At 36.0% G+C, this 9925-nt stretch overlaps 2 protein-coding genes across 2 annotated transcripts; both read right to left on the bottom strand.

Moving 5' to 3' along the window:
* Nucleotides 1-615: 615 nt before the first annotated feature.
* On the bottom strand, nucleotides 616-2234 carry LOC136824119 (HBS1-like protein). Its single transcript, XM_067080284.1, has 5 exons — nucleotides 2154-2234; nucleotides 1918-1983; nucleotides 1463-1620; nucleotides 1065-1196; nucleotides 616-661 (listed from the first exon to the last, which is right to left on the bottom strand). The coding sequence occupies exons 1-4, from the start codon at nucleotides 2194-2196 to the stop codon at nucleotides 1176-1178; spliced, it is 288 nt and encodes a 95-aa protein (XP_066936385.1). The 5' UTR covers nucleotides 2197-2234; the 3' UTR covers nucleotides 616-661; nucleotides 1065-1175.
* A 1656-nt stretch (nucleotides 2235-3890) lies between these two features.
* LOC136824102 (uncharacterized) lies at nucleotides 3891-6457 on the bottom strand. Its single transcript, XM_067080266.1, has 3 exons — nucleotides 5460-6457; nucleotides 5016-5236; nucleotides 3891-4582 (listed from the first exon to the last, which is right to left on the bottom strand). The coding sequence occupies exons 1-3, from the start codon at nucleotides 6359-6361 to the stop codon at nucleotides 3891-3893; spliced, it is 1815 nt and encodes a 604-aa protein (XP_066936367.1). The 5' UTR covers nucleotides 6362-6457.
* Nucleotides 6458-9925: the final 3468 nt, after the last annotated feature.

Genomic DNA, 9925 nt, shown 5'->3' on the forward strand with positions numbered 1-9925 from the left:
GCTATTTGAGTTTGCTTTTGCTGTGCTGTTGAGATGTTCCATGCTGTCCTTGTTTCATCAATTCAGAAAGTGACGGCAAAGCACTGCTACTAGATTTTGATTCACCCTTGAGCGGGTTAAGTTTGTTATGGCCCATTTGTGTACTATTTCCTGCGATAGCAGTGGGACTAGATAACAGTTCAGCTAAAGAGGGTTGATGTTTTGGTGAGCCGAATGTTAGTGTTGATCCACTACATTCATTAAATATGGTATTTCTATTTGGCGAGGTTGCCAGGAGATCTGCCAATGATGAAGATGCTTGAGAAGCATTGTTCTCTTGTTGTGATTGCAAGAGGTCTGTTAATGATGGTAACTTTGACATTTGTTCTGGTCAATATTCTCCAAAAAACTGAGAAGCAGAGTCTAAAAGTGATAAAACCAAACCTCGCAGAGTCATACGAACATCAAATTTGCCAAAGTATGTAAATTTTCTTTTTCATTTTTTCTAGATTGATTTCAAAGAAAGATTAATGATGAGGGACATAAATCAAATGAAAATCTCAAAATGGGTTTGGCATATGTTGTAAGAATTTTCGATTTTTGGTTTATGAAAGATTATTAAAAGTCCTACCAGGTTTACGTGGAGTTGGTACTGCACTAGCACTTGCGCTTGCACTTGTAGCTAAACAAAGAAAACGGACCTTAATTATAATCTTTAAGCATATTTTCAGCTGCGAAAGAAGGGTACCTTATTTTGGGATATTTAAAGGTTTTAAAGGTACAATTTACAACCCCCTCCCCCCCCCCCCCGTAATTTGGTTTTGAACGTCAACAAGTGGTAAATTATGTTTTGATTGACTACGATCGCAAATGTCCCGAAATATCACACCAACTTTATCCTATATCGGGAGTAATCCTGGTTGGATACTGGATGATGTGATATTTTATAAAAAATGTTTATTGGAGTGGATGAAAGTAAACTGACAACTAACTCAAGCTTTCATAAAAAAGGCTGATTAACGTTGCTTGATGTTCATAAGAAAATGTTTACATATAACTCACTTCTATGTCAAATTTAAATTTACTTTTATTGATTAGAGCATCCACTGCCGCTTCCACATTGTAATTGTTTGTCATCACAGCGTTCACCATTTCTCTTTCGTGATATGAATCACCAAAAATATCCTCAATCTTCTCTATACATATCTGAAGTTTCTCTGAGGATAAAAAAGAAAATATTTGGAAAAGCTCACAACTTGTAGCCAAATCAAAAGAAAATAAGTAGATGCATACCATTGAAGTTATTGAACACAAATGACTAAAGGTAATTATTATCTAACACAATTTGACCCAGCCAAATCCAGATATTATGCTACTAGGAGAAAAAATTGAAGCTGTATAGTTTTTGAATAGAAAGTATCCTAGCACCTGCACTTAATACCATGAAGTCAATAAATAAGCCCTCACAAAATTGGAGACATACCTTGAGTAGCAGGATCAAGCTGAGGTCTTCTGTATTCTTCTTCTTCTGCAAAATCTTCCTCTTCGTTTTCTTCTTCATCTTTTCATCAATTTTGGTATCTTGTTCAATAAATGAAGACAAAGTGTGTCCTTTGTCGCGTCGGAACATAAATTCTGCCTCTATAGTGTTCGATCAAATAATAAAGTACATTTTATCTAATCAGTTACCACAAAATGAGTTTAAATTCTAGATGGAAAATCAACTTTAAAAACCCTATCTGTGAACAATAATTTTCCATAAATTTGAGAGGATACCAAATTATAATTCATGCTGATAATACAAAATGTTCAGAGGATAAGTTTCATAGTTTGCCATTATTAAGCTGGAGGCCATCAAGCAATTTAAAAAGTTATAGTAAGAATGATAAATGTTGTGTAAGATGTAAATGCAATGTGATAGGTAAACATTACTCGTACCTGTGGATGGCGAAACACAGAAGTCAGTTTCTTCTAATGATCGTCCGTAAAAATCATCATACATTTCTAGACAGTGATGAAAAAATAGCATTTATTTTCTTTATGATCGCCTAATTTCAAGGAGAGTGTAAATTAAATCTTGAAACTAAATCTTATGGAGTTTTATAACAAAAATGGGATATTCTGCAATTTATAAAAAATAAGAAATAAAGAATATTTCTGAAGAATTTCTTTACCATCATCAAGGTCCAGATTCCTGACATTTCTGTGACGAGCCATTTTTATTTTTATTATTTCTTTTACTCGATAACTAAAACATAAATAGTTCAGATTAGATTTAAGTGTAGGTGATTTTGTCTCAAAGTTTCAATGAATGTTTGAAAGCTATTGTTTATAGGCCCTGTAAAAACTAAATAAGTGCCACAAATTTAAAGAGCCATCATAGTGCAAAGGTAGAGCATTCGGTATGGTTTCAAATCCCTTGTTGAATCCCTGCAATTAAAGGACCAAGAGGGAAAGTGGGCCAACTCAGGGAGAAAGAGTGTTGCCCTTCCCTACCTTTGCTAGATAGCTACAGCAAGAGAGGGGTCATCTGGTTGCCTCTGACTAATGTCACAGACTTACTTTTGAAAAAATTAAAAAGGTTCTCTCAAGGTGATTATACCTAAAGAACTGAATGCAACATTTCAGCTGTTTCAGATTTTCTATCCTTTCCTAAAATTTTCAGACAGACAGATTGTCAAATAGGCACACAGAAAATCTCAGATTTCGCAATTGATTGAGAACAATCTTGCAAATGAATGAATATTGTTTGAGAACCAAATTTCAGCCTCTGCAGACCTATTTGAATGTTTTCCTTTAGAAATGTAATAATTTCAAAACAAAAACCAAAGATGTTTGTTTTTGTTTGATAACTTTTCATTTTTGGTGTTGTGAAAACAAAAATTTTCTAAATTTTTCTTTGATTTACCAGGAATTATTTCATTGGCTTTTAAAAATTGTTACATCATTTATAAATTTTCTATCCTAAATTCATACTGTTATTCTGATTGTAGTGATCTAGTGTAATTCTCTCAGCAATAGTGCAGTGGCTCATGACTTTTTATAATAATTTTCCGGGAAACTGAGAAAAATAGTATCATGTGCAAAATTATTTCATGATGTTACAGTAGTGTTCCTAAATATTTTATCAGTCTATTTAACCAACTGTCTATCAATATTTATTCCCACTCATGCAGGGTTCCCAGCACTTAAGAGAAATATTTTTCCCTGACTTTTTCCAAAAAAAAGACCTTTTTCCATGACTTTTAGATTGACCAAGGTGCCTTTTTCCCTGACCAGAGCAGAATATTGGGCCTTTTTCCCTGACCGTTCGCCCCGACAGTATTTTGAAAAACACCATATTGAGATAAAAAAAATAAAACTTAATACAATTTCAATACATATTTTTTTTAAAAAGCGAGTCTACTAAAACCCCACTAAAACCAGGATACAAAAGGGGTACCGTCGTATGTAAAGATGAACGTGCTATCATTTGAATGAAAAAACTTTCCTCTTTCTAAAAAGATTGTCTTCAATATGCATCATTGCTGATAATCCTTTCTTCATTCCAAGATAATAAACATTACTTTTGTCAATTTACATTCATTTCAAGAAAATAGCTCCTAATTTAGTCACTCATTTTATTCACAACTCATTATAAATATTATTAGACACCTGCAATTTATATCATCACGTAGCAAATTTCAAAACTAGGATGAATGGGAAAACATTTTAGGTTTGCTAGATTCAAAAACTTTATCTTATAGGCTCTACCTATACACAGGCCGAAAAAACTATATCCTGCAATATCAAAACTAAAACCATATCCATATCATACAGCTATATGAGCTAAAAATATAATCCAACAGTTGAATTTCTAACTTAAAAAGTGAATAATAACGTTTAAGTTCGCTCAAAAAATATTCTTAGATCTACTTAAGTTTTTGGCGTTTTGCTTTTATTTGCATATGCAAGTCATCAAGGTCCTCGTTGAGTTCATTCTGTCTTCTTTTTAAAGCATTAGCCTTAGTGATCAAAGAGACCATTTCGTTTGGGCGTTTTTCTGCCTCACTAACTAGATTGACGAAATCACTGTCGAGTGACTGGCAAGTCTTTTTGATTTTAGATTCCTTTGCAACAAGCTCATCAATCTCTTTTTGAAGAAGTTCTCTTTTTTCTTTCAATGCATCCTTTGCTTCACTGTCAGCCTTTTCCTGTAAACTTGCTTTGTAACGTGTATGGGCTGATTTGCAAGACAACACTAGTTTAGATGGTGGAGAATAGTTGGAAATGTCGATCTTGTTAGAAAGCAAATAATCTTTAACTATCTTCTTTGCAACAATCGATTCATCTGAAATGTTAATTCTCATTGATGCTTTACCTACGCTAAAACCCCTCTCAACAGCAGCTTGACCATGACTGAGTGTTAGAACAACCTTCAAAACAAAGCTAAATGATTTGCATTTTTCTACTGCAGCTCCCAAAACATTGAAATAGAAATGATCCAATCTCATTTTGGTTCGGTCAAAGAGCAATAGGTCATTTAGATGGGAGCTTCTTATTTCTTCGATGAATTCGGTGTACTCTTTAAGCGCCTCATCCCCTTTTTTCGATGTCAAGAGTTCTAAAGTTTGGAGATGAGAAATAATCAATCAGCTTCATTTTTTCTTTCAAAGCTGTCATATCTGTCTGGGCAATAACCTTAGGATTGAGTGAGTCAGCATTTCTCACAACAACAGAGCTTAGGGGACTTCTTGCAAACAATTTAAGAATTGTTGTTTTGACGTAATGAATACATTCGTTGTAAAAATCAGCAAGTTGTTTGTTAGAAGCAACGTCATCTTTCTTGAGTTTTTTTATACACTTTCTAGCAGCAAATCCGATGGTGAAATTTTTGCCCTTGAGGTAGTTAGCTTCATCATTTAAATCAATTTTTCGCAAGTCACTAATGGTAGAACATCCAATCAAAATATCGGGTCTGATGAAGACTTGGAATAACTCTTTCAATAAACTTAGCAGATCCCCATGTAGATGAGGGGATCATTGGCTCATCACACTCTGATATTTGGTTAGAAATGGTTTAAAGATATCAGCAAGATAACTGAAAAAGTTTAGCTTTGCCGGAGTAAAATAATCATTTACTCCTTTTAAAACGTTTTGGTAACTTTTTGAGGAGGGTCTTTTTGACCGTGATAAACTTTCCCAATGGTTGACCATTTTGACCATGTTCGGCCATAACTCAACCAAACGATCTGCAACTGGTCTATCTTCGATCCACCTTAAAATTTAAAATGTAAAACTATTCAGAAATGATTGTAAAAGCAACTAAATAACTAACCGTTGAAAATGTGAATAAATTCAAGGCAAATCCATAGCTAAAAGTTACTTGAAATTGATTTCTCTCAAACATGCTTTCCGTCTGAAATCAGCATGGATCTTAAGTGAAAACAAGTGAGAAAGCAACACATCTGAACACATAGATGAGTAAATTTTTGACAAACCTAGTTGCGCAAAAGCTTGATGGAAATTTCTTGCACTCTGTCTTCTTGATATAATCTTCTCGCCGTGCCGGTGAATCATGGAAAAGCTGAAACGACCCTTTTAAAATCTTTTTTAACCCCCAATCTGAACTTTCCGTTCCAACTTTGAAAGCATTATGTATGGTGTGGATTCCACATGAACCAATATCAATAAGTCGATGTTGTTGATTTAATTCTCTTTCTTCTTGAACAAGTTTGAGTAGTGATAGGTTGACGTTAGGGCCGTCCATACCAATTTGTACGAGTTTGTTTGTATCTAATTTTTTGACAGATTCGTCTAAATTGTTTTTGAGATCAGCTGAAGTTGCATGACCAAGGAAACATGAATCAAAGTAGCGTGTTTTCACCAACTTATCAGTTTCGTCAAAATATCTGATCAGAATATCCATCTCCGATTTTTGATTAAACGCATTCAAGCTCTCATCATAAGAAAGAACAAAGCAAGGGCTTGCCATTATCCTGTCCATTAGACACGTTTTAAAGTATGGTGCTAGACCAAAATTTGTCATGTACATCAGTTTGGTAGAGCCCAAAGAAAAATCTTTAGTGATTGGACAAGGGAAAATATGATTGAAAATCTTTCCTACATCTGAGCAACTATTGTAAGAATAACCAGCGTCTATGCATTTTAAAGCCCAACAGATTTCGGCTTGTACAACGTCTGCATACGTGGTGACAACTTCTAAGGTTGTTTGTACCTTTTTACCAGGTGTTTGCTGGCTAGCTGATGACGTTTGTTCGCTAGTTGAAGGATTTTTCTGGACACTTTTTTTAGACTTTGGATTGAAAAAAGTCTGAATTTTTACATTCAATTCCTTGTGTTTACTTCCGCTAGCATGACTCACCAATGCCTGTCTGCCCATATTAGATAGCTCAATGTCTTTTCTACATGCAGTGCATTTCGCTTTGTTATTATTGTCTTTATGGATAGCCAACCAACTCTTAAATTCGTCATCTTCCAACCACTTCTCATTGAATATACTGTTATTTTCTTTTTCTTATTACTCATTTTTCTACCACTAAAACGAAATAAAAGAAACTAATGAAGAGATAGCTAAGTAAAACAAAACTGTCAGAACTGTGGACTAAATAAATATCACAGAGTTTACAATACACCAATACTTACTGGCTGATAAAATACCTGCAAAAATGAAAGAGGAAAAGGATTGTTGACTGATTTTGGAATTCCCTGACTTTCCCTGACTATTCCAAAAATAGTTCCCTGACTTTTCCCTGACTTTCACTACTTTTTCTAAATATTCCCTGACTTTTCCAGGTTTTCCCTGACTTTTTCCAAAAAAGTTACTTTTTCCAGGTTTTCCAGGTTTTCCCTGACCGCTGGGAACCCTGTCATGACAGAAATGATGATGTGTTGAAAGCAATGCTGAAACAGGCAAACAGATAGTAAATATGATACACGTGATGATTTCCTAGAAGTTAGAGTATAAAAAGAGGAGATTTCAACTCATTTTTATCACAAATCTCTCAAGAAGGCTGACTGATAGTTTCGAAAGGTAAGAATATTTCTATCACTCTCAAGAAACTGTAGCAGAGAAATTTTTTTAAGGAAAAATCCGCTTGAAAATATAAATTTAAGATTTAAATAATTGACAAGGAAAACTAGACAGGGGCACTTTTTTTAAAGGGTTGTCACAATTATACTTAAAAAATACACAAAGTTCAATGTTATTTCATTATTAGAATAGCATTATGAAGACGTCAACTTTCATAGCAATTTTGATCATTGGATTGGTTTCAGTGCAATACACACAAGCTGGTTGGCTAGATGAATTGTCATGGTGAAGAAACTAAAGAACAATCTAGAATCTAGAAAGAAGCTACAAAAATATGAATGTGTGTAAATTATTAAAGACTTTGATTTCAAAAGAACATTTTCGTTTTACAAAAAAGAACACTCGCCCACCGGACTCCGAAGGAGCCGGTCGACGGTGTCAAAGTGATTTATTGGCCACCGAGCGGTACGGCCCAGGAAGAGAAATTATGTATAAGATTTATTGGCATTGCTGAGTTAAACCCAGAGAAGGAAAAGACTGCGGAGTTGGGGATCTCCGCAGAGTGAAATAAAACCCAAGTCGTAATAATCTGCAGTGAACGGCGCATCCAGACGTGGATATTTTATGAACTTTTTGTATATATTTATTTGGATTTTATTGTTGGTATCGTGTTTTAATATTGAGTACTTATAATGAACTAAATTCGTGTCCACTCCGTTGAGCCTTGACCCAGGAACTACAAAGGGTACCAACCCGTCTCCTTACCTTCCAGCGGTAAGTCAGGCCGATATCCGGGAAAAACTTTTAAATATAAATTTTGTTGTCATTAGCTCAGGTATGATCAGCCTTGAGCAACACGACATCTGGGGGCTCAACCGGGATAGCCTAATGGTGATAGGCAGTTATGGAGGGACACAACAAAAAAATCGCAAAAATTAAAAACTTATAAAAATTGAAGAAGACTGAAATACGAATTACCGAACAGTTACCATGAAACCGATTTGCTGTGAATTTCGAGAACACTATTTTCAAGAGAACGAAGAGATTATTGTTCAATTTGTTTTGTTAAAACAAAGGCTATGTGTACTGTTGGATATGTTTGTTATTTACTTGGTTGTTTGAAGAAGCTGCTCACTCTTCTCGATGACTTGCGTGTATTTTGGCTTTGTCACCCCTAATGCTTTCAGGACTTGATCGGTAGTTACTGAACTCCACGTCTATCCAAGCTTGGACTTAGCGAAACGCTTACACTCAAGCTCTGATAGACCAGGTAGTCACTCAACTCCGATCTTGCGAAGCAAACAGATATCGAACAAATGTCTTGCGGCTAGAAACATCGATATGCCGAATTATTGAATTTTGATCGAACACTTTCTGAATGGTTTGAGATTACTTTCTACACCGATCTTTGAAAAGGGCGTGGCTGTTTTTGGAGTCGTTATGGTTAGAAACAAGGCGAAACGGGAAGTTCCCGAAAACCGAGAATTCTTGTGGGAAAAGAATATGTTTTCCGATATTGACAATCATTTCGATGAATTAGCAGCTGCCTGTTGTTAGATAAGCCATGAATGCTATCCAAAGCGAACTTGCTGAATGAAAAACAAGTTTTGCATGAATGCCCATTCATGCATTCAATGGTACTCTTGCTTGAAGAAACTTTACGAGCCTGTTTTCAAACTTATCTGATTGTTTCTTAACAAGATCGACTCTATATTTCAATCAACCTGTTGGCATCTGTCGCTGCTAAAAATTTAATGAAAGGTTTTCGCTTCAGTGACTTGTTACAGTAGTTTGGGTATGTCGGACATTCTGAACGAGATACTTGAAGGACAGAGACGTTTAAAGAGTGTCATCACAAACAGAAGTTGCAAAGACCCTTTAAACCTGTTGAAACCCTACAAGATTCCGAAGAAAAATAATACAGAAGCATCGTCGACAAGCCAAGACAAGAGAAAGCACAGCAGATCGAGCCAACCACCTCCCATCTCATCGCGAGGTCAGGTCGAAAAGAATTTGGCGAAGCTTCGGAGACTGCATAAGAAGGAGGAGAGGCAGATCAAAAAACTGATGAAGCGTGTTAAGAAGCGACAGAGAAAGATCGCAGATTGTCACCGACGAATCGCGAACATCAACGATCCGAAGTAAGGTGATTATATTCATACAATCCTTATAACTCGCTCTAACGAGCCTTCGGCTCGCTCAAGTGAGACCAAGGATCTATTGAATATATCGCGTCCTGGTCAGGTAGCGCAGCCCTATCCATACAATCTTCTTAATCACTTCTCGAGTCTTAGGCTCACCCGAGTGAGACCGAAGGTCTAATGAATACGCTGTGATCACTGATCACCTCCCAAGCGACCAAATCTTACAATCTTTAACCCTACCCACGAGAGCCTTCGAGCTCGATAGAATAGAACTGAAGATCTATAGATTTACCTTACAATCTCCCAGCTGTTCAACCGCCAACCGCCAGCTAGCGGATCGAACCAACAAAAGGCTATCTTCAACCACGGTTTATGGAACCACTTTAAAACCACGTGATTAAAAACAAACTGATCCACCAAATTGCTCCGGTACCGCATCCCGTCCCTATCCTGATGTCGATCTTACACGAAATCTTAACTAAACAATACTGGGAAATGAATAATTCACATCACAACTATTCCTTCAAAAGAATAACCGAAGAAACAAAAAATTACCTCTTCGAGAGATTTATCAACAACAATCACATCCCATTGATGTATCCTGGCGAACCACCAATTAATCGCAACCTAAATGTCGAAAGCCTCAATGAGAAACAATGCCTGGCGCTTGAACAAGAAATACTAAACGTGAAGCTCGAGCGACTAATGTATCCCCGGCGAAGGGGATTAATCCTGAAGCTGGTAAAGCTACAGTCAGACCTTTCTCTTC

This window comes from Clytia hemisphaerica, unplaced genomic scaffold (genome assembly GCF_902728285.1).
Source record: "Clytia hemisphaerica strain Z4C2 unplaced genomic scaffold, Clytia hemisphaerica genome assembly, whole genome shotgun sequence".
Taxonomy (NCBI): Eukaryota; Metazoa; Cnidaria; class Hydrozoa; order Leptothecata; family Clytiidae; genus Clytia; species Clytia hemisphaerica.